Genomic DNA, 23,341 nt, shown 5'->3' with positions numbered 1-23,341 from the left:
GGGCCAGGTGGAGATAACTGAATGGTGAGGGTGGTTTCCCCCATACTGTTCTCATGGTAGTGAATAAGTCTCACAAGATCTGATGGTTTTATAAATGGGAGATCCCCCTGCACAAGCTCTTTTGCCTGCTGCCATGTAAGACATGAATTTGCTCCTCAATCACCTTCGCCGTGATTGTGAGGCCTCCCCAACCATGTGGAACTGTGAGTCAATTAAACCTCTTTCTTTTATAAATTATCCAGTCTCAGGTATATCTTTATTAGCAGCATGAGAACAGACTAATATACCATGTGTGGCCCCATGGAAGACTTCTCTCCATGACTTAGGAAGGACCACAGGGCAGAAAAGGGAACTACTCTGTTTTAAGGTATGCCTCACTTTTATTTCTCTGATTAGAAATAAAAATTGCTTAAAAGTTTACAGAACAAAGATTTGTTACTTTGAAATGGCTTAATTTTTTTTCCCTTGGTGCTGAAACCCAGGAACAAACCACGCTCAGCATTTTTTGTTGGAGAAGACTGAAACATTTCCATAAAGTTGTTTTTCCTGGGCATGATCTGAAAATGTCTCCAAAATACCCCTTCAATCTGAATAATTTTACAACTTGATGTTTTGTAACTTAATGATTTCAATGACAAGTCACACATTTGTTTTAAAAAGATGAAATGGTAGATGAAAACCCATAAAACATATTCAGAAGTATCTTTTTGCTGTCTTTCTTCTTCATTTGTTTTTGTTATTTATTCACCTAACTGTGATGCAATAATCACTGTTTTTGTGGTTTCCTTAAGCACTGGGTAATTTAAACTGTCAGTGTTCTTTTGGCATCTTGTGACAAGTGCTTATTACAGTTGACTAATGTATTGCATTGAAAACCAGTCTCCAGCAGTTACAGTATGGAGTGCTAGACCCCAAGAAGATCAGCCACACAGATCTGCTCTGCTCAAGACAAAGGGCAATTAAGGGAATGCTGTTCACCATCCGCAGGAAAGCACCTTCAGTGCCCTGAAGTCTAGGTGGTTTTCAGGTGGCACATCTCCAACTGCAACACTCTCAGAAGCAAGTGACCTCCAGACACAGTCAGGCTGCTAACCTTAAATCCCTCCCGGGATATTTCCTTAAGCCCTGTTCACCTGCCCTCTCCTCCAAGTCAGTGTAGATCCCATGAATCTTCAAAAAGATCTTTTTGGGCCAAGAGCAGTGGTTCACACCTGTAATCCCAGCACCTTGAGAGGCGAAGATGAGTGGATAGCTTGAGTCCAGGAGTTCAAGACCGGCCTGCGCAACATGGCCAACCCCCATCTCTACTAAAAATATTTTAAAAATTGGCCAGGCATGGTGGCCCACACCTGTAGTCCCAGCTACATCAGAGGCTGAGGTAGGAGGATCACTTGAGCCAGGGAGGCAGAGGTTGCAGTGAGCTAAGACCATGCCACTGCGTTCCAACCTGGGTGACAGAGCAACATCTTGTCTCAAAAATTAATTAAAAATAAATAAGTAAAAAAGTCCGTGTGAACACTGCTTGTTCTCAAAGGCAGTGTTGCTGCTGCTATGTGAGCAGAAGGGCCTGGCCAGTGCAATCCACAGAGAGAAATGCAAAGTTGGTTTCTCTTTAGGAGCACAGATATTTTCTGGCTGTGACTTTGCTTGTCTTCCTCCTGGGATGTCCAGTAACTTGGTATAATAAGAGCCATTTCATTCTGATGACATCATGCCCTGCATCCATTGCTGTCATTTTCCAGCAATCACTGACTCACTGAGAGTTCAATGTGTCCTAGAAAGCCCTTCAAAGACAACTCAAGACCATTCATTGAAAGTACACCAACTTTTTAATTAAATCTCAAGCCTTTGAGAAAAACTCAGTTCTGATCCTAATGATTTGTAGTCTCTAGAGAGGGAGTACGGAGACCAGGCAGTGGATATTCAACAGTAAATGACAAGAGTTGTTCCTCATCTTCTCTACTGGGTCAACTCCTGAACTTCTGTGCATCCTTCAAGGTCCATGTGAACTCTTCTACAAACAACACTTCCTTATTCAGTACACATCTCTACTACTGTACCCGTTGCACTATGTGGGAATTTTTTTTTTTAATTTACATGTCAACTTCAATTGCTAAATTGTAAACTCCTGGAAGGAAGGGGTCATGGCTGATTCTTCTGTTTCCCCAGCACCCTGCAGAGCACCTGGCCCATGTCAGGCCTCATAATGCTTCATAAGCCTTCCTCCGTCTCCTAGGTTCAGTTAGCCACTTCCTCTTCCATAGTGTTTTATACACTGTCTAGACTTTCAGGAGAGTAATTGGCACATTATCAGGATATGCCTGTCACATCTCTATATTCCCAGAACCCAGCCCAAGATAGGTGGTCAGTAAATATTTGTGGTGGGAAATACTGCTGAAGAGTCAGATGTGGCCAGATGATGGAAGACCTGGATAGTTCAGACCTTACAAGGTCACTCTAGGTTTCTGATGCAAGAGTGATCTCTATCAGAAAAGCGGAGTTTCAGCAAAATTCCTCTAGGCAGCCACAGGCCAGAAGATTGGGTTGGTGCGGAAAGAGATGAAAGAGGTGCACAAAGCTAAGAGCTGTTACAGTAATCCACGTAAGGGATGGAAAGGGCCTGTCAAGGCTGTGTGTTATACCAAAGGGAGCTGGGCTCTGAGCCCTAACACACTGAAATCAGGTGCTTGATACTACCTGTCACTTAGGCCAGCACCGTGGTCTTGGGCAAGCCACTGAACCACCCCATGCAATACAGAACCAATGCTTCACGAGGCTGTAAGGATCAAATGCTTAACACATAGTAGGTCCTCCATTAGTGTTCTCTTCTCTCTCATGTCTCCAAAATGAGTACTTAGAATTCAGGGAAATCTGTCTAGTTCCTTGATACCAAGCTCCCATATTCCTTCAATCATTTAACCCTCAGCTTGTAGGCCCAGACTCTGGGACTGGTCTTAATGCTCATCAGCGAGTGCTGACACAGCTGTGATGCAATGGCTGGGCACTTTACCCAAAGGCCATTGAATGACACCCTGATCCCAGCTGTAGCTCATGGCCAAGTCTCTAAATCTAGCCTCAACCCTTGGGTGAGAGGCAGGGTGCCAGGTTACCTGAACCCCTGCTGATTCCTCTGGCACAGCCAGTCTACTTTTTCTCAACCCTATCCTCATGCCATTATCCTTAAATGTACTCCACCATCCTGCCTAAGCCTCCCCTATGCTTGAAGCCAGTCAACCTCTCTATGCTGAACCCTAATCCCAGGCAAAGACATTTGTCTGTACCCTCCAGTCGTTTGTGACCCAACTCAAATGCTACTTCCTTTATGAAGTCTCTGATTTCACATCATAAGGGGTGGGATCCATCCTGCTCTCAACTTCTCCCTAGGACTTTTTTTACCTCTTTCTCTCATGGCACTATCATAGCCTGTCTCAGGTCATCGAAACCCGCATGCCTGCCTAAGATGCTGAGTTAAGGACAGCAGGGTAGAAGGCTTTAGTCCCTCAGAAGCCCTAAAACCAAAAGCATAATCGTTGCCAGTTCTCCAAAGCCTGCCTTATAGTGGTCCTCAGCTTCAGCAGTCCCCTGAGGGCTGAAGCGTACCTACACCCAACTGTGGGTACCACTCAGTGCATCCTGCCATTTGACTGTCTCTGGCCTGACCCACCCTCTCCTTTACTTCTGCTCACAGAGATTCAGGGATCACCCATACTCATTTGACTCTGCAGTCAGACCTCAGCCTGTTCCCCCACTTCTGGCCTCAGTAGACTTGTCTCAGCTCTGGTGACTGACCTGACCCTCTAACCTACTGGATCACGCATTTCTTGGGGACAAAAATTATTGTTTTATTCTTCTTTTTAACCCCTACAGAACTAATTCCACAGTAGGAACAAAATCAATACTCCTTCTTGGACTTTTTTAGCCAGTGGAAGCGTCAGGTGCATACTATTAGTTAGATCATGGTCCATATAAGATATATTATTTATCATCTCTAGGCAAAGATATTTAGTTCTATGCATACACTCTACACCTCCCTTAATTTTCCCAAACATACATGGATCTCATGAAAAGTTTTACAAATCAAGTATGAGCTTACCTGAACGAGCAGAAGAAGGTTTGTATCTGGTAAAGGAGATTTGAGCTTTAGGGCCTGCAGAAGTTCTAGAACAACACTACGAGACAAGTAGAATTTATCTCGTTCCTAAAGAAAACAAAACAGGAGGAGGTAAGTGATTTTAGAAATTCAATTAGAGTATATCCATGTCAAAAGAGCTTCCAAAAAATTCACGGGTCAGAAATAAAAAACAGTATTTAAAAATGCATAGTGAAGTGCCCTCAAGAAATAAAATTAGAACAAAAAAAAGGCATTTTTGTGTGTGTAATGAGTTTACAGAAGCACTGAGGACAAATAATTTAATGGATAAGAAAAAGATAAGCTATCTCTTAAACATTGATGCCCCAGTATTTTGTTCTTATTCACAGGAAACAGGTTCCAAGAACTGCAGCAATTAAATCAGTCGAAAAGTATTTTTTCATACAAAATGATTTAGAGAGAAACATATACAACTCTTTATTCTGTGACCTCTCCAAGGAACTTATTTCTGAAATGGACTATTTCAAGCATCCAGAAAAATGGAGAGAATGGAATAGAGTATGCACCTACCACCCTCTTTGTCAGATCACATCATTTTGCTTTATTTGATTCATCCTTTTTTGGAATCCTAGCTTCTTTCATTCTTTCTTAAATTTATACATAATATTTGTACATATTTATGGGATATATGTGATATTCTGTTGCATGCACAGAATGTGTAGTGATCAAGTTAGAGTATTTAGGTTATTCATCATCTTGAGTATTTATCATTTCTATGCATTGGGAACATTTCAAGTCCTCACTTATAGTATTTTGAAATGCACAATATACTGTCATTAGTTATGGTCACCTTACTCTGCTATTGAACATTAGAACTCATTTCTTCTATCTAACTGTATGCTTGTACCCATGAACCACTCTCTTCATCCTCCCCACACACACCCTTCCCAGCCTCTGGTAGCTATCCTTCCACACTCTACCTCCATGAAATCAATCTTTTTTAGCATCCCCATATAAGTGAGAACATATGATATTTGTCTTTCTGTGCTTGGATTATTTCACTTAACATAACGAACTCCAGTTCCATCCCTGTCGCTATTTTTTATGGTTGAATAGTAGTTCATTATGTATACATGCCACATTTCTTTATCCATTTGTCCATTGATGGACACTTAGGTTGACCCCATACTCTTGCTATTGTGAATACTGCTGCAATAAACATGGGAGTGCAGGTATCCTTTTGATATACTGATTTCTTTTCATTTGGATAAATACCAAGTAGTCACATTGTTGAATCATAGGACAGGTACTTTTTAGTCTTTTGAGAAATATCCATACTGTTTCCTATAGTGGCTTCATAATTTAAATTCCTACCAACAGGGTGCAAGAGTTCCCTTTTCTCCATATCCTCGCCAGGATCTGTTATTTTTTGTCCTTTTGATAATAGCCATTCTAACTGGGGTAAGATGATACCTCATTGTGGTTTTGATTTGCATTTCCCTGACGATTGGAGATATTGAGCATTTTTTTCATATGCCTGTTGGCCATTTGTATGTCTTCTTTTGAGAAATGTCTATTTAGGTCCTTTGCCCACTGTTTAGTGGGATTATTTACTTAGAGGGATTATTTATTTAGTGGGATTATTTACATTTTTGTTGTTGTTGTTGTTTGTTTGTTTGTTTTTAGACAGGGTTTCACTCTTGTTGCCCAGGCTGGAGTGCAATGGCGCTATCTCAGCTCACTGCAACCTCTGCCTCCCGGGTTCAAGCAATTCTCCTGCCTCAGCCTCTCAAGTAGCTGGGATTACAGACATGTGCCATCATGCCCAGTTAATTTTGTATTTTTAGTAGAGATGGGGTTTCTCCATGTTGGTCAGGCTGGTCTTGAACTCCCAATCTCAGATGATCCACCTGCCTCGGCCTCCGAAAGTGCTGGGATTACAGGTGTGAGCCACCGCGCCTGGCCCTGTTTTTTGTTTTTTTACTGTTGAGTTGTTTGAGTTCCTTGTATATTCTGGATATTAATCCCTGGTTGAAAGTTGATTCATCCTTTTTAAATAATAAATATCACAGAAACAGCTGAAGCTACCTATACAGTGCTCTCTTTTCTTTCTTCCTTTCTCTCTTCTTTGAAGTGGCCACTATTCTGAATCTGGTACTTATTATTTCATGTATGTTTTTACACTTTAACTACATATGTTTGTCTCCATTATAATATATAATATTGTTTGGCATTTTTAAACTTTCTGTAATGTTATATTGTGCATATCTTTCCACAACTTGTAATTACTCACTGCAATATATCTTTGAAATTATCCTTATTGATACATATAGCTCTGGTTCTTTCAACTCAACAGCTTAACAATATATTATGGTATGAATACACCAAAATTAATCGATCAGTCCCCCTGTTGATGGAATGTTGAATTGGTTTCAATTTTGTAAGACTTTTCTATTGTTGAATATAACACATGTGCAGAAAAGTACATAAAATATAAGCATACAGTTAAATGGATTCATATGTATGATACTGTAAAATATATATTTGGTCTTTGATCCTGTATCTGACATACAACTCCTAAAATCCTTAGACTCTCCCAAACTGATTCTTTTTGTATGCTAATAAGTTGACTGATGGCTGGCAGCCTAGGTAGCATTAGGAAGAGGACTGATCATCTGAAAGACCAAGGCACAATTAGAGAGTTGGGGCTATCAGCCCCACCCCTCAACCTTTAGAGAAGGGCTTAGAAGGGTTGATGGCTGGATTGATCACCAATGGTCAATGGATTAATTGACCATGTCTACATAATGAAACCTCCATAAAAACCCAAAAGAAAAGGGTTTGGAGAGCTTCTGGATAGCTAAACATATGGAGGGTTCCTGGAAAGTGGCATGCCCAGAGAAGGCATGGAAGCTCTGTGCCCCTTCCCATGTGCCTTGCGTTTTGCATCTCTTCATCTGTATCCTTTCTAGTATCCTTTATAACTGGTAAATGTAAGCAAGTGCTTTCCTGAGTTCTGTGAGCTGCTCTACCAAATTAATTGAGCCCAAAGAGGAAGGATCCCTAATTTATAACCAGTTAGACAAAAGCACGGGTAAAACAACCAGAGCCTGCAATTGGCAAATGAAGGTGGGAGATGGAGGACAGTCTTAGGGGTTGAGCCCTCAACCCATGGGATCTGATGCTATTTCCAGGTAATTAGTGTCAGAATAGAAATGAGTCTATTCTGCAGAATCCATTGCTTGCTTTTTGGTGGGAAGAAATCTCCACACATTTGATCACAGAAGTCTTTGGTCTTGATAACTGTGAGAGCAGAAGAAAAACATGGCTTGAGTTTGAGTTTTTCCAGTCTCAGAAGATGGACCGAACACTCATGTAATCACCTCCCAGACAAACAACAGCACATTGCAAGTGTCTCAGAAGCCCTGTGTGTCTTAATCCTTTCATAATCAAATAAGTAGAGTCCCTGTGGGGTTGTCTCCACTGTCTTTTCTTCCTATTCATTTTCACTCATTGTGTCTTGCCCCCTCATATGTCTGGTTATCTTTGATTGTGTGCTGAATGCTTTGTTAGGAAGATATTTGCAGAAATGGTTTGCAGCCTGAAATGCTACCTTCCTTCAAAGAGCTTTCTGTTTGTTTAGTGTCGGGGGCACAATCACAGCTCACTGCAGCCTTGACCGCCTGGGCTTAAGTGATCCTTCCACCTCAGCCTTCAGAGTAGCTGGAACTACAGGCATGTGCTACCATGCCCAGCTAATTTTTTAAAAAATTTTTTATAGAGATGAGGTTTTGCCATGTTACCCAGGATCAGGGTTACCTTAATACACATACAAGGCTTGTAATATTTTACATTGGGCTACCACAGGGCTTGACACTGAGCTGTGTCCACATGAAGGAAAGTTACTATGGGGGTGTCTTTACACCAAAATGTAAAGCCAAAAATGTGTGGGTCAGGAGGCATGGCATCAGGGTCTCCATTCTTGGTAGGTTCTGGATCCGGACTTTTGTCCCTCTAGCCTCATGGGGCTTCCAAAACTGCAGCCTCTCAGTCACATCTAGATTGACAAACACTCCCTGGGTAAAAATGGCCATCAGTGCTGGGCTAACAGCTCTGAATATCTGGGCTCTTCCTGATCTGAGCCTCATAACCCTTCTCTATATAGTTAGCATTTTGAAGAAGTTTTCAGAAAATGTTTTGTTCACTTTTTTTCTTTTTACTTTTTAAGTTAACTGGGAAAACAGGTTCAAATTATCTTGTTTACCACCACCAGAAGAGAAAATCCAGGATTTTAATTGTCATTATACTAAACCTATAGGTTGTTCTGTGAGAATTACCTGTTTTTACTACTCTGGGTCTTCATCCATGAACATAAAATCTCTTTCCATTTATTTAACATTGTGTAATGCTCTTCAGTAAAATGTTCTGGTTATCTCCATAAAGTTCTTGCATATTCTTTTTTTTTTTTTTTTTTTTTTTTTGTGAAGGACACAGACTCTCACTCTGTCACCCAGGCTGTAGTGCAGTGGTACAGTCACGGTTCACTGCAACCTCTATCTCCCGGGGCTAAGCGATTCTCCCACCTCAGCCTCCCAAGCAATGGGACTACAGGTGCGTGCCATTATGCCCAGCTATATTTTTGTATTTTGGTAGAGACAGTGTTTCACTATGTTGCCCAGGCTGGTCTCAAACTTCTGAGCTCAGACAATCCACCCACCTTCACCTCCCAAAGTGCTAGGATCACATGCATGAGCCACTTTGCCCCGCCTAATTTTTTTTTTTTGTATAGAGATGGAGTCTCGCCTTGTTGCCTAGGCTGGTCTCAGGCTCCTGGGCTCAAGCGATCTTCCCACCTTGGCCTTCCAAAGTGAAGGGATTATAGGCATGAGCCACCACACCCAGCCATTGCACATTCTTATTAGATTTATCTTTTGTCACCACAATAGATGACATTTTAAAAGTATGTTTTATAATCATCTGTAGTTGAATATTGAAATTTGGTGATTTCTGGGTATTCATTTGTATCCAGCATCCTTGCTGAGCTCTCTTGTAGGTTCTAAAAAGCTGTCTATAGATTCCCTTTGGTTCATTTGTAATCTTATCACCTATGAAAAATGAGAGTTGTATTTTTCCTTTCTAATCCTTATACCTTTGATTTCTTCTTCCTGTCTTGCAGAACTGAATGGGACCTCCAGCACCATGATAAATAGAAACAGTGATGATAGACTTTCTCATCTTATTTATGATTTTAAAGGGATGACTCTTAGCATTTCACCATTAAATATAATGCTGGCTAGATGTTTCTGGTAGACCCACTATATGAAGTTAAGAAAGTTCCCTTCTATTCCTAGTTTGATAAGAGTTTATGATAAATGACTACTGAATTACAAAAAATTATTTTCTTGCACCTGCTGAATAATGATAGAAGTTTTACTTCTTCAATCTGATAACATGGTGATATTAATAGATGTTCTAATATTTAAACATTTTTATATTTTGAGACATTTCCAACTCTGTCAAGAGTCCTATTTTTAATGATTGATTTGCTATTATTCATTCAGAAGTTTTGCATCTATGAAGGATATTGACCTATAATTTTCCTTTCCCCTATTGTCCTTCTCTGGTTGATATCAAAATTCTACTGGCCTCATGAAATGTGTTGGGAAGTGTTCCCTTTTTTCTATTCTATTAGTTTGTATAAAGAAGAGATCAATCAGTTCTTAAATGTTTAGTAGAAATTGTCCTCTAAAGCTGGAATAGTTTTTGAGGGTAGGTTTTTAACTATTGATTCCATTTTCCAGGCACCTAAGTCTAGTCAGTTACTTCTTTTTCTTTCTTTCTGGATGTTTTGTATTATATATTTCTAGAAAATTGTACCTACTGTCAAAGATTTCAAATTTACTGGCATAAGGTTGTTCATTTCAAAATCTCTAATGTCTGTAGTTATGCTGATATTCTTTATCAGTGTGTTTTATCTGGTTGTCTTGATCAGTCTTGCCAACGGTTTGTCTATTTTATTAGTCTAGTCAAAGAGCCACCTTTCTGTTGTATTGATCTTCCATTGTATCTACGTTTTCCTTCCTTCTTTCCTTCCTTCCCTCCTTCTCTCCCTCCTTCGTTCCTTCCTTTGTCCTTCCTTCCTTCCCTCCTTCTCTCCCTCTCCTTCATTCCTTCCTTTCTTCCTTTCCTTCTTCTCTCTCTCCTACCTTCCTTCCTTTCTTCCTTTCCTTCTTCTCTCTCTCCTACCTTCCTTCTTTCTTTTTTTCAAAGAAGAAAAAAGGGTCTTGCTCTGTCACCTAGCCTAGAGTGCAGTTGGTGCAATCATAGCTTGTGGCAGCCTCAAACTCCTGGGTTTAAGCAATCCTCCCACCTCAGCCTCCAGAGCAGCTAGGACTACAGGTGCATGCTATCACACTGGCTAATTGTTTTATTTTTCTGTAGAGACAGGGTCTTGTTATGTTGCCCAGGCTGGTATATCTGTTTTTTATTTCATTAATTTCTGCTACTATCTTTACTGCTTCCTTTCTTTAATTAATTAATTAATTGCCTACTATCTGTTCCATGTTTTAAAATCTTCCACATTTTTGAATCTGTTCTAAAATTGGTTGATTCAGGATTCTTTATATTACCATTGCATCCACTTTGCTCACTGTATTGTTTGAATCTACTATATGTTTTATCTGCTTGATCTATCCACAACTGAAAGAGAAAATTTCCCTGTATAACTGTGAATTTATCAATTTATCTTTGTAAGCCTATTATATTTTGTTTTATATATTTGGAGGCTATATTATTAGCTCTGTGTAATTTTTGAATTGTCACATTATCCTGGTGAATTGCTCCTCTTATCAATATATTGTGACTTTCTTTATAATAATGCTTTTCAACTTAAAGTCAGTTGACTAACTTCAGCTTTCTTTTTATTAGTATTAGTCTGGTATATCTTTTTCAACCTTTTTCTTTTAAATTTTCTTGCTGTCTTTAGACATGTTTTAGATGTAGATTAATTTTTAAAAGTCAATCTGACAATCCCTAGTGAGTCTAGTAAACTTATATTTATTGTGATTCTGTCATCCTATGTGTGCTTATTACAGCTTGTTCTATGCTTCTCTTTTTGTCTTGATTGAATTTTTATTCTCGTTTTATTCTATGTTTGGAACTTATAAATTCTATTTCTGGCCTTTGGAGTTTACATTTACAATGTCTACCTGTATTCTTAAGAGTTTAAAGTTATTCATTATCTCTGCCCTTCTTGTAGATAATATATAGAATGCTTTAACTCCAGTCTCCAACCACACACACACACACACACACACACAAACACACACCCCTTACAGAGTACTATTTTCTAGTATTTTATTGTCATTTTGTTTTTATGCCCATCTGACTAACATTATTATTATTACTCTTTGTATTATCAATGGTCACTTAGATTTTCACACTGTACCAATTTCTTTGAGCATCATTCCTTCACACATTTCACTCCTTCCTTCTTGGTTCACTTTCCTTCTTACATCTTTTAGTAGTTGTTTCAGTAAGAATCTATTAGAAGCCTTCTTATTTTCCTGATAGAATATTGATTTATCCTTCACTCTTGAAGGATAGCTTAGCTGGTAGAGAATTCCAGGTAGATAGTTCTTTTTTCTTATCATTTTAAAGACTTTTTTTCAATTATCTTCTGGCTTCTATTGTGCTGTTGAGAAGTGTATTGTCTGTCTTCAGAGTGTCTTTTCCCTTGGTTTTTCTGAAAATATTTTCTTTGTCTTGACTGTTTTGACAAGTTATACCTACTCGTGTACATTATCACATGAGCAGGTAAAACTTTAGTTTATTTATAATACTTTTAGGGCTCATTGTGTTTCCTGAATCAGAAAATTAAATATTTTCATCAACTCTAGAATTGATAAAAAGCCTATTTTCCTTATCTGAAATATTTATTAGATATCTGTTAGAATTTCTCTTTATATTCATCTCTTTATCTCTCTCTTCTGAATTCTAAGTAATTTCTTCTCATCTGTTTTCCATTTCACCAATTCTCTCTTTGGCTGTGTCTAATTTACTATTTAATCTATCCATTAAGTTTTTTATGTCAGTGATTGTTTTTCATTTCTAGAATTTCTACTTTGTTTAAATCTGTCTGGTTCATTTTCTTTTTTTTTTTTGAAATGACTAAATCTATTATCATATTATTTTATTTATTTTTCATATGCTTATCATTTAAAGTATAGTCATTTAGATTTATATTTTTATTATATTTTATAATATTTATATATACATTCTTCATATGCATATCATTTAAAGTATAGTCACTTATATATTGTCATTTTTAATGATATGTATATCATTTATAGTCTTTATCACATAGTTTTAATATTGAAAGTTCTTGTGGGAAATGATCTTGCTACTTGTTGACTTTCCTAATCTATCACAAGGTGGGTTGTATCTTCATTTGCTTTGTAATTTTAGATTATGAGCTCATGTTCATTAGGATTTTAACTATAGGAATCCTGCTGGGCCTAGGTTGGAGACATATTCCTCCAGAGAGGGTTGAGGCTTGTTTTGATCTTGCTTCTGCCAGATATTCCAAGGTTATTACTTACTAAGCACTAATGTTATTTGACTCTTCAACTTGGGAGTTCCAAGAGCATGCAAATATTATAAATTCAAACTCTAACCCTGATCCAAGATAGGCCCATGTTTACTAATTTTCAAGGGAGACTATAAATCTTTTTCCCAGTTCCCAAACTGAGACAGATACCATTCTTTGTCACCTCTATATAAGAATGTATTCTTTCCAAACCACCCTTTTACCAAGTGAATAGCCTTTCAAGGGTTCTGACCTTTTGCTAGGGATAACTCAGATCAAACTCCCTGCCTGGATAATCCCAAGACTTCATCTCCTTTCTTTGTATGGGCTTTAAAACTCTAGCCACTAAGTTACCAAGACAAGCAACAGCCCCACCACAGGGCTACTTATATGCTTACCACTCTGATTCTCAATCCCGCTTCATTTTTGCCCCTTTCATTCTATAAAATTAGCTCTACATTAAAAATCACCTTTATTACATTTCATCCAGGGTTCCTAGTATTTTAAGTGGGGTGGTTTTCAGGGTATCTAGACTACCAGTTTGCTAGAAAGTGAAGTCTCCAAAGTTCTTACCTTTCTGTGCCTTTTCTTTTGATTATATAAGGGAGACAGCTCAATTAGCTACTGCTATTTTTAAACGATTTCTTATAGTTTCTCATTATCTGTGAGGAAGGTAGGAACACCATCAACTGAAGCTTTCTACAAGTAATCATCATCTTGTATTAGAATGAGAAACGGTAGATGATAATGGGAAGTAAAAGGCCACTAAAGTTATGAGGGATTATGAGGAGATATCCTGTGTAATGAATATTTTGAATTGAAAACCAATAATATCTTGAATCCAAATGATAGAAGGTCCCCTGTAATCAATATCTATAGCGTACAACATAGAAAATATAAACTTATTATGATTCTTCCCCCAAAAAAGGTATAATTTAAACAAATTAAACATAAACACAATGAAGAAATCAAATGGTTTCTAGAAATAGAAAATCTTTTTGGTGCTGTGTCTTATAGATCTACTTTTTTAAGTGAAAAAGAAGAAGAAGTTATCTTTCAAGAAGATTCTAAAAGAAGAAAAAAATGCTGACCATCGTGGTAGTTAGAAAACATATTGCTCCAGGCAGGGTAATAAATAGTTTCTAATCAGAAAAACAAAGATTACCATGGAACATTTAACATGACAGAATGGACCCAAGTTGGTAAGAAAGGGGACAAGAATGCTTTAAATAGAATGAAAGCCTTAGTATAAAATTATATTTTTATGAGGAAAATAAAGGGCTTATAGAAATGGACAACATGAATAAGAGACATTCTGAATGTTCAAGAGAGAACAACAGAAACAGAGACCCATTGAAAACAAGCTTGGAAAATTAGGAAATTGAAAGGGTAACATTTGCACATTGTTCTTAAGGACAGAAATGCTCCCAATTTGCCCTGCCTTCTGCTTTTCCATTAGGACAGCATCTACCAGCTCCAACAAGGCTGCTACTGCCACTGGGCCAGCAGTACTTTTCCACTTTCTCAGTAGTGGGCCAGGGGTGCTACAGATAATGCAATAGAGAAACCATTATTAAGGCAAGATGACAAAAGATGAGATTCCAATCTCAGAGGCCAAGAACCCAGACCTGGAGAGACAGACAAATGATGAGAATTAAGGAGCTCTTCAAAGGCTTTTACAAATGACAGCTGATATTTTTCTACTTTGGGTATAAAAATGATATGTACAGATGCCTTGCCCCACTAATCATGGGATGATGAACTTGAAAACGACCTTAAGAGGTCATGTCAACCATTAGCTCTTTTCATTAAAAATACCACTTCTGTTCTAACCACATGACCCTCAGTTCTCTGAATCTGCATATGTGCATATTTTAGACATTGTGTGTGTGTTTGTGTGTGTGTGTGTGTGTTTAAAGTGTTTCCTTACCATGGTATTTATTAGACCTCAGTAGAATTACTCATTTTTAACTATATGGAAGCAACTGAGCTAAAAGGGACTTGACACTGATTCAAAAGAATATATTTCTGCCAGTTTTCAGTTTCACAGGAACACACATATGGAAGCTTGCTTACCTTAGTGAAAGCTCGGTAACATAAGCCACACAGCTCCACCAGGTAGGCCAGAGTGAAGATGGCATTCTGAATTACAAAGCTGAGCAGTTTTGAAAACGGTTCCAACAAACTCTGCAATGAGATTGGGGCCAAATAAAGTCAATTGCTGATTACTTCATTTAAAAAAAGTATTAAAATCTTATGATACTTTAACTAATGGAATCACTTTTTTTTAATTGAAAAATCTGTTGCCCAGTGGCTCCTGTAGCAACCCCATTGGTCTAATAAAAACAGAACTGCACCTTCAGTCAAGGGCTCAAAGAGCAGGACCAAATCATTTCACTGCTCAAAAAGGCAATCATTTTTCCATATGGCATCATTTACAAACCTTCCTTACTACAACCCTGTCTTCGTGTCCACCCTAAGCAATCAAGAGTGTGGGGTTTGCAGTGGGATCTTCCACTTTATTTTCAGAACATTTAAGTTTTTATGAGTTCATCATATTCAGATCTGGAAGCCTGTCTTCTGGGTTAAGTAGTGCAAACCACCCTTACGTGTAAGTACTAAAGTACTATAGCTTAGATAAAATTCATCACAACCCAGCCTCCTGCCAATGTTAATCAGGAAGGCATAGTCTGTTTCGGTTTCTCCCCCTGAATCCTACCCATGAAGGATCAGTTTTAGTTCCATATGCTTTCTTAAGTCATTTAGAAACATTTGTTGAGTACCTACTGAGTGTCAGACAGAGTTAGATGGATGATTTCATATAGTTTATCTTACTCAAATTTCTCATAACTATCCTGGGAGACCGTGTGTTATAATATAGGTAATGACACAAGCACTAAATTCTGACACAAGGGTTTTCACACTCTAGCTCACTGTGACCTTGAATAAGTGATTTAATCTCTCTGGAACTTGGTTTTCTCCTCTGTAAAAGGGGGATAATAATGGCTTCCACCTCATTAGGGTGCAAGTTATGAGAATTAAAAGAGATAATATATGTAAAGCACTTGGCACCAGTAAGCTCTCCATCAGTGTTAGCTATGATCTTCATTATTAACCTTCTGAAGCTTTAGTATCCATTCCTGCTCTGCAGCTTAGGCAGTTAAGTAGACAAGCAATTTGCCTAAGACCATAAAGGTATCAGGTAGAATTCAAAGCCAAGTTCCAGGGCAATTTTCCAGAGGTAGAATTGCTCTGCAGAGAAGATAGGATTTTAACTGGACTCCAAAACACTTGCATGCCATGAGTTCCAATACTTCTCAATCTCTATAGTGCTCACTGTCTGGTTTTCAAAAGTCATACATGTTCAATGTCAAACTCAAGGTATGTAGGAAAGGACACATGAGGAAGAAGTAAAAGTCATCCATAGTCCCACCACCTTGTGATTATATTTTGATACATAGTGGAAATATTACACATGTACAATCCTATGTTTTATTTTTTATTAACTTAATACAATATCAGAAATTCTCAGTGCCATTTAATTCTTCATAATCATCCATTTTAATGGCCACAAAGTCACATTTTACTATAAATAACAACCCAATAAATATATTTTACATGAAATTAGCATTTGCATTTTCTTCCTTGAATAGATTCCCAGAAAAAAAATGACTAAATTAAAGGACATGAGCATATTTGAGGTTCTTTTTTCTAATCGATATGAAAATGAATGCACTTTGTGTTAGTTGCCCCTAAAGATAGGAATTCTGTTTTTTACTTATTTGTATTCCCCCACAGAAATCCATGTGGTGCTTTCCATATAGAAAATCTTAAAGAAACTCACAGACTTAGTACTAATGATTCATTATTCTTTGCTCCATATAAATGCTATTGCCTTGAGGTTGGGCGCAGTGGCACATGCCTGTAATCCCAGCACTTTGGGAGGCTGAGGCAGGTGGATCACTTGAGGTCAGGAGTTCGAGACCAGCCTGGCCAACATGGTGAAACCTCATCTCTACTAAAAATACAAAAATTAGCCAGGTGTATGGTGCATGCCTGTAGTCCCAGCTACTTGGGAGGCTGAGGCAGGGAGAATTGCTTGAACCTGGGAGCCGGAGGCTGCAGTGAGCCAAGTTGGCATCACTGCACTCCAGCCTGGGTGACAGAGCGAGACTCTGTCTCAAAATAAAATAAAATAAAATAAAATGAACATATCTATATATATATATGTATGTATGTATGCTATTGTCTTGAAACATTGTCAATAGATGAAAGGAATAGGAATGTCTCATGTTGCACATAATGTATCCTTATTGGTCAAAAAGAGAAGCCTGAATTCAAGCCTATATGGAAACTTGCTCTTATATCTAGAAGAGCAGCATAGTGATGGGGCAATATGGACCCAAAAGACCTATGTTCAAGTCACAAATCTTCTACTAACCAGCTATGTGATCTTGGCCAAGACAATCCATCTCTCTGAGCCTGTTTCCTCGTCTGTAAATGAGTGGATTGAACCAATGATCTCTTTGTAACTTTCTAGCATAAACCATGAGTCTATGAAAGCACAGTCAAGTTAAATAGTTGCAGAATACGTACATTGTTGGTATATTAAATGGTAATTACAAGCTATAGCAATGCAAACTATTGTACCACTGCATCGAATGCAGTGCAGAAATACAGCTTGGAATACAAAAGTGAATGAGACACAGTGCAGAACTTCTTGAAGCTTGTGGTCTCATTGGAACCACTTCAGGGCAATGTAAGTGCTACTATAGAGAGCTCTATCAAATACCATGGAAGCTGATACAGGAAAAAGTTACTACAGATAAATGAATATGTTTTTTCATTAAATGGGACCTTGAAGAATAAGAAGGAGTTCACCACACCAGCAAGGGCATAAAGCATTTCAGGCAAAGGAAATGGCCTAAGCAAAGGCAAGGAAGTATGAAATTAAATAAGATTATATATCTGAAGCATTAAGCATAATGTCTGCCATATGATAACAAACAGTGGTTGTTGTTTCGATGATGATGATGATAACACTGATTCTGAAAGTGCATAGGAGGAAGGGATGAATGAGACATGGAGCCAAAGATTAAATTGGAAAGGTGGGCTGGAGAGTTATGAAGTAACATCTTAGATACCACATTAAGGAATCTGTACATCATCCTGACAGAAATGAGAAGTTATCAGAGATTTTAAAGCAAAGAACCAACACAATAAGATCCTGTTTAGAAGGATCGCCTAGTTAGTAGTATGGGGAATGGATTGGGGGGCATGGCCCAGGGTTAGCAGGACCAGTTATAAACCATGACATTGTGATGTATTAGATAGAGTTCTTTATACAAGGCACTGACCTAGCATGAAGAAAAAGAAGGAGGCTGAAAGGGAAGCATTCAGTATGTCTTCAGTATTACTACAAGCCTATCTCATTAGGTTAAAAAATAACCGACTAACCAATTGGTTATGTTTTTCTGAAACATACATACCCTTGTAGCATTGGTAGAAGGGATCTTCAAGAGGCAAATCATAATTCTTAAACTGGAATCTAAAGAACACTGTGAATAAATATGAAAAAAAGTAAAAATTAGTTTCCACCTTAATATAACTTTTGCTTCAAATACGTTCTGAAAGCATTTAGTTTAGCAAAAGGAAAATCTGAAATATGACTGCATCTCAACAGATTCCCATGCCATAATATCCTTGTTGAAAAAAGTCATTCTCAGGTTAAAACAATCTTAATTAAACAATTATACAATGGTAAACAATTAAATAATTAAACACAGCTCTTAAAGTATTTTTCAAAGATATAGCCCTAAAATTTAATGAGATAGACAGTTGAATAGAGACATGGTGGATGGATGGGTGGATGGATGGATGAATGGATGGATGAATAGATGGACAGACAATGAACAGAAATTTGTTGGGTAGATATTAAATGTATCTAATTCTAAAGAGATGCACCAATTTGTGAAAGGACTTTTTAGGGAAAAAAACTACTTAGATCTATTTTTAAAAAAACCATGAATCCACATAAGAACCAGTTTCATCTGCCCTTTCTCTGCTATGAAGCAACACGACAAAAACCTGAGAAAATGCAGTAAAATTTCTACAAGACAAAATCATGCCTTACCTATCCATTCAAGTTCTATATTGACAAGATTCCACATCAAAATGTACTTTTTAAATTGAGTTTACTAGGACTGGGGGTAAACGTTACAGCAAGAATAAACAATGATATGGTAAATAGATCACAATAGCAGGCTATAGTTAAATTTCTGCAGCTGTGTATCTACATTAACTTCCTCAAGATAGTAAAAAATAAGCAGGAGTTTTCAAAGTGGAATCCCGGAACCAGCAGCTAGAAATGTGCCAGAATGCAAATCCTCAAGCCCCACCCCTGCTGAATCAGAAACTCCCAAATCAGGCCCAGTAAGTTGTGTTTTAGCAAGTCCTTCAGGGACAGTGATGCACACTGACGTTTGAGATCTGCTTCTATAAACTGATGAAAACAAACTATAGAAGGTTTCAGTGGCTTACTGTTTTCCCCAGAGATTAAAAACAAAGGCAGAAGATGATCAGGGGCAGTGCCCAGATCTGCCCTAGTGGGGGAAATTCTTACACAGATTTTGAAAGTATTTCACAAGTGCCTTCTAAGGGAACCACTGGTTCTATTTAATCTGCTCGACACTCATCGGAGTTGATGTGACATTTACATTACTTTAAACCAGAGGCTGAAAACTGGCTGCTCATCAGGCCCCCATAGTGATTTAAAAACCAGAAAATGTTCTCTTGGGAAAAAAAGGAAGACAGACAACCAGAGGCCTGCGCTCCCACAGAACAACAATTGGCAGGTGTGGGTAGCCACTGACCTAGTAGAAGGACTGGCACATTCTAGTTCCTAAGGGTCTCAATTCTCCTTATTATCTTTTCTCCTTTATTAACCCTGTAGGCAGGGTCCCTATGGGCAGGCTGATTGTCACAAATTAGGCACGCCACTTGTTTACAGCTGGCAACACTTGCCACTCTTCTGTGCCCAAGTTAAATCTTCTGACAGTCACATCGGCACACAGGCATTTAAATTTGCCATACCTCGGCCGGGCGCGTTGGCTCACGCCTGTAATCCTAGCACTTTGGGAGGCCGAGGCAGGAGGACCACAAGGTCAGGAGATTGAGACCATCCTGGCTAACATGGTGAAACCCCGTCTCTACTAAAAATACAAAAAAATTAGCTGGGCATGGTGGTGGGCGCCTGTAGTCCCAGCTACTCGGGAAGCTGAGGCAGGAGAATGGCGTGAACCCAGGAGGTGGAGCTTGCAGTGAGCCGAGATTGTGCCACTGCACTCCAGCCTGGGTGACAGAGCGAGACTCTGTCTCAAAAAAAAAAAAAAAAAAAAAAAAAAAAAAAAAAAAATTTGCCATACCTCATCCCATCCCTTCTCTTAGCCTGTGCGGCAATTTAGCAGTGAAGCCCTGATTAGTTCTCGGGTCCTAGGAGGTTCCACGTGCTTAAAATTTGTGCACTCAATTTCCTGTGTGTTGATGTACAGTAGCTATACACATACACAGTTTCAAAGTACTAACCCTTCTTGCTTGGATTTATTCAGCTACTCCACATCTGTGGGCAAACGAGGATCATAGAATATAAGAGGTGGTAAAGATCCCTCCTCTATACTCCTGCTTCTTACAGTAACTCCAAGCTCAAAGCAGCACACGCTGAGCTAAGGGTCCCTGCATTATCCCTTACAGACCTATTAGTAGTATCTGCCCATTTGGAAAAATGTATTAGCATAGGTTGTTGATCTTTATCAAGTATCTTATGTTACATAATACTCATTTCAGAAGTGGAGCTACTAATAGGTAACCTGATCCTTTTGTTTTTCTGTCTATGGGGAATGCACTTTATTTTTATTTTATCTTATATTTGTGAAACAAGATCTCACTCTGTTGCCCAGGCTGGAGTGCAGTGGCACAAATATGGCTCATTACAACCTCGACTTCCCAGGCTCAAGCAATCTTCCCACCTCAGCCTCCCAAGTAGCTGGGACAACAGGTACATGCCATCACGCCTGGCTAATTTTTAAAATACTTTCTATTTGTTTATTTATTTTTGAGATAGAGTCTCTCTCTGTCATCCAGGCTAGAGTGCAGTGGTGCGATCATGGCTCACTGCAGCCTCAACCTCCTGGGCTCAAACAATGAGCACACCTCAGCCTCCCAAGTAGCTGAGACTACAGGTGCATGCCACCTTGCCCAGCTAATTTTTTTTTAAGAGACAGAGTCTCACTATATTGCCTAGCCTATTTTTTTTTTTTAATCTTTCGTAGAGACAAGGTCTCGCCATGCTCCCCAGACTGGTCTCAAACTCCTGGGTTCAAGCGATCCTCCTACCTCTGCCTCTCAAAGTGTTGGGATTACAGGCATGAGCCGCTATGCCCTGCCTGATTCATTTTGTTGCCAGTTAAATGCTTCTGTAATCTGCATAGAGAAAGCACAAAAAACCTCATGGAGCAGGTCAGGTTCAAAGCCAGCAACAGCACTGCCAGCCACCACTCTGCCCCCTACTCTAGAGACATGAATGCCTTCAACTCACCCCTGCTGCAGAAGGGCAAGAAGAGTCTGCTAGTGAAATGAGCACTGGACTGTGAGCCAGAAAACCTCAGTTCTAACCCTCACATTGCCACCACTGTGTTGTTTCCAGAAGCTATACCATCTCTCTGAATTTGCAGAATTCATTTAGAAAACAGAGGCATTGGAAGGGACGATCTTTATAGGTTTCTTCCAGCTTTAACAGTATTGGCTTCTTATTTGCATGTACTGAGCTCATGTTGTCAATGATCCTTGGGCCACCAGATTTCCAGGTAGGTAATTGTGTGTGTATTCTTGGGAGATGGTATGGTGCAGGGGGTAACAGTCAAGCAGAAACATCATCATTCACAAACACAGCAATTACTTCCCTTTAGATAATTCTCTAAAATGGAAACTTTACATTATATGTCTGAGCTGCTTTTGGACAAAACTATTTACTTACTTATTTAATATCTACGGGAGAAAAATTGCCAGAAAAACACAGTCTACTCATGTCTTCCTGGCTGTTTTTTTGTTTTTTTTTGTTTGTTTTATCAAATCAACTGGAAACATGCATATTCATAGTCAGTGAGCAAAATGCTTGCTCCACATTCCTGTCATTCTCTAAGAGAAGACAGAACAACCCAAATAAGCATCCTCACTCCATGGCTGACGGAGTTTCCTCATTATCCTTTGCGATACATTAAATCACCCAAGACTCTGCTGCTTATAAATAAACGGTCTGAAAATGGTAAGAAATCAACTGAAAATGAAATCTTCGGCTCAGCTTACCTTCAGGGGTAAAACACAAGGCAGCTTGGCAAAAAATGTCTGAAACTGGTTGCTAATTGTGGTCCAGAGGCTACTAGGAGAATCCATAGGCAAAGCTTCCATGAAGGTTGCTATATTTTCCAAACAGCGAATCATAGCACCCCCTGCTGGTAAATTCTTTTTGTTATTTAGACCCTAAAAACACAAAAGCATAGGCAATCAACTGCTGAAACAGCACGGGAATGTATAGCGCTATTTGGTGAATGTCAGTTTAAAAGTCACATCTTCAGGCTATAAACGTGTTCAGTGCCTACTACATGAGCCAATCCCTGTGATAGACTGGAGGGATACCGAGAAAATCGTTCAAACTTAAGGGGGAAAATTGGTGAGAGGTGAAATGTGAGCAAGAAATAGGAAACAGCTTCCAAGGGTCTACAATTGGTGTGGTTAGGTGCTAAGAAAACAATGAATCATGCTCACTGTAAATAATCCCCAGCACAAAGACTGAGCATAGAGTTACAGGAGCTGCAGCTTTTTTTCTAGCAGTGAGCATCTCCCGCAAGCAAACCCCAAGAGCTGACCTGCAGCAGCGCTTAGACTTGAACCCAAGTCTCTTGATCCAACGCCCATAGCTCCACCCACCACTCTGCCCTTGGAAAACCAAGTTGTTCTGTGGAAGCAAGGTCACGACTTAGCTGAGGATATGGAGAAGTTTTCAATGAAGAGTAAATCCACGCAAAGCCGCAATGTCCAACTGACACTATTCTATGCAATTCTATTTCTTAATTAACTTTTTAAAATTTAAATTATGTTAATTTTTTAAATTTAAATTATTTAAATTTTAGCATTTTCTATTATTTTTCTTTTGAGTTGGGGGTCTCGCTCTGTTGCGAGTGTAATGTAGCCATTGGAGTGTAATGTAGCCATTACAACTTGGAGTGTAATGTAGCCATCACAGCTCACTGCAGCCCCCAACTCCTGAGTTCAAGTGATCCTTCCCCCTCAGTCTCCTGAGTAGCTGGGACTACAGGCATGTGTCACCATGCCAGCTAATTTCTTTTATTTTTATTTTGTAGAGATGGGGGTCTTGCTATGTTGCACAGGCTAGTCTTGAACTCCTGGCCTCGAGCAATCCTCCTGCCTCAGTCTCCCAAAGTGCTGGGATTATAGGCATGAGCCACTGCACTCAGCCCTTAGCTTTAAATTTAATATATATTTTTTAATTTTAAAATTTTAGATTTCATTTTTAAATTAAATAACATTGAAATCCTTCCTCAGCAGTACCCTATGGTGTGACTCAAAGAAACACAGCCCACAGTTGTGCT

General features: G+C 38.9%; 1 protein-coding gene across 18 annotated transcripts in view; it reads right to left on the bottom strand.

The window, feature by feature from the left end:
* Positions 1-23,341, bottom strand: part of UNC79 (unc-79 homolog, NALCN channel complex subunit) — a 310,032-nt gene that overhangs the window by 30,317 nt on the left and 256,374 nt on the right. For all 18 annotated transcript variants that reach the window (XM_055097973.2, XM_063596389.1, XM_008958226.5 and 15 more), the window contains 4 exons: positions 22,038-22,211; positions 18,167-18,235; positions 14,754-14,864; positions 4,094-4,198 (listed from right to left, as the gene is read on the bottom strand). In XM_055097973.2, coding sequence (XP_054953948.1) covers positions 4,094-4,198; positions 14,754-14,864; positions 18,167-18,235; positions 22,038-22,211 — 459 coding nt within the window. The remainder of the gene's footprint in view (positions 1-4,093; positions 4,199-14,753; positions 14,865-18,166; positions 18,236-22,037; positions 22,212-23,341) is intronic.

The sequence above is a fragment of the Pan paniscus genome, chromosome 15 (genome assembly GCF_029289425.2).
Source record: "Pan paniscus chromosome 15, NHGRI_mPanPan1-v2.0_pri, whole genome shotgun sequence".
Classification (NCBI taxonomy): Eukaryota; Metazoa; Chordata; class Mammalia; order Primates; family Hominidae; genus Pan; species Pan paniscus.
Note: the sequence above shows the minus strand (reverse complement) of the source record. Positions and strands in the feature narration are given on the sequence as shown.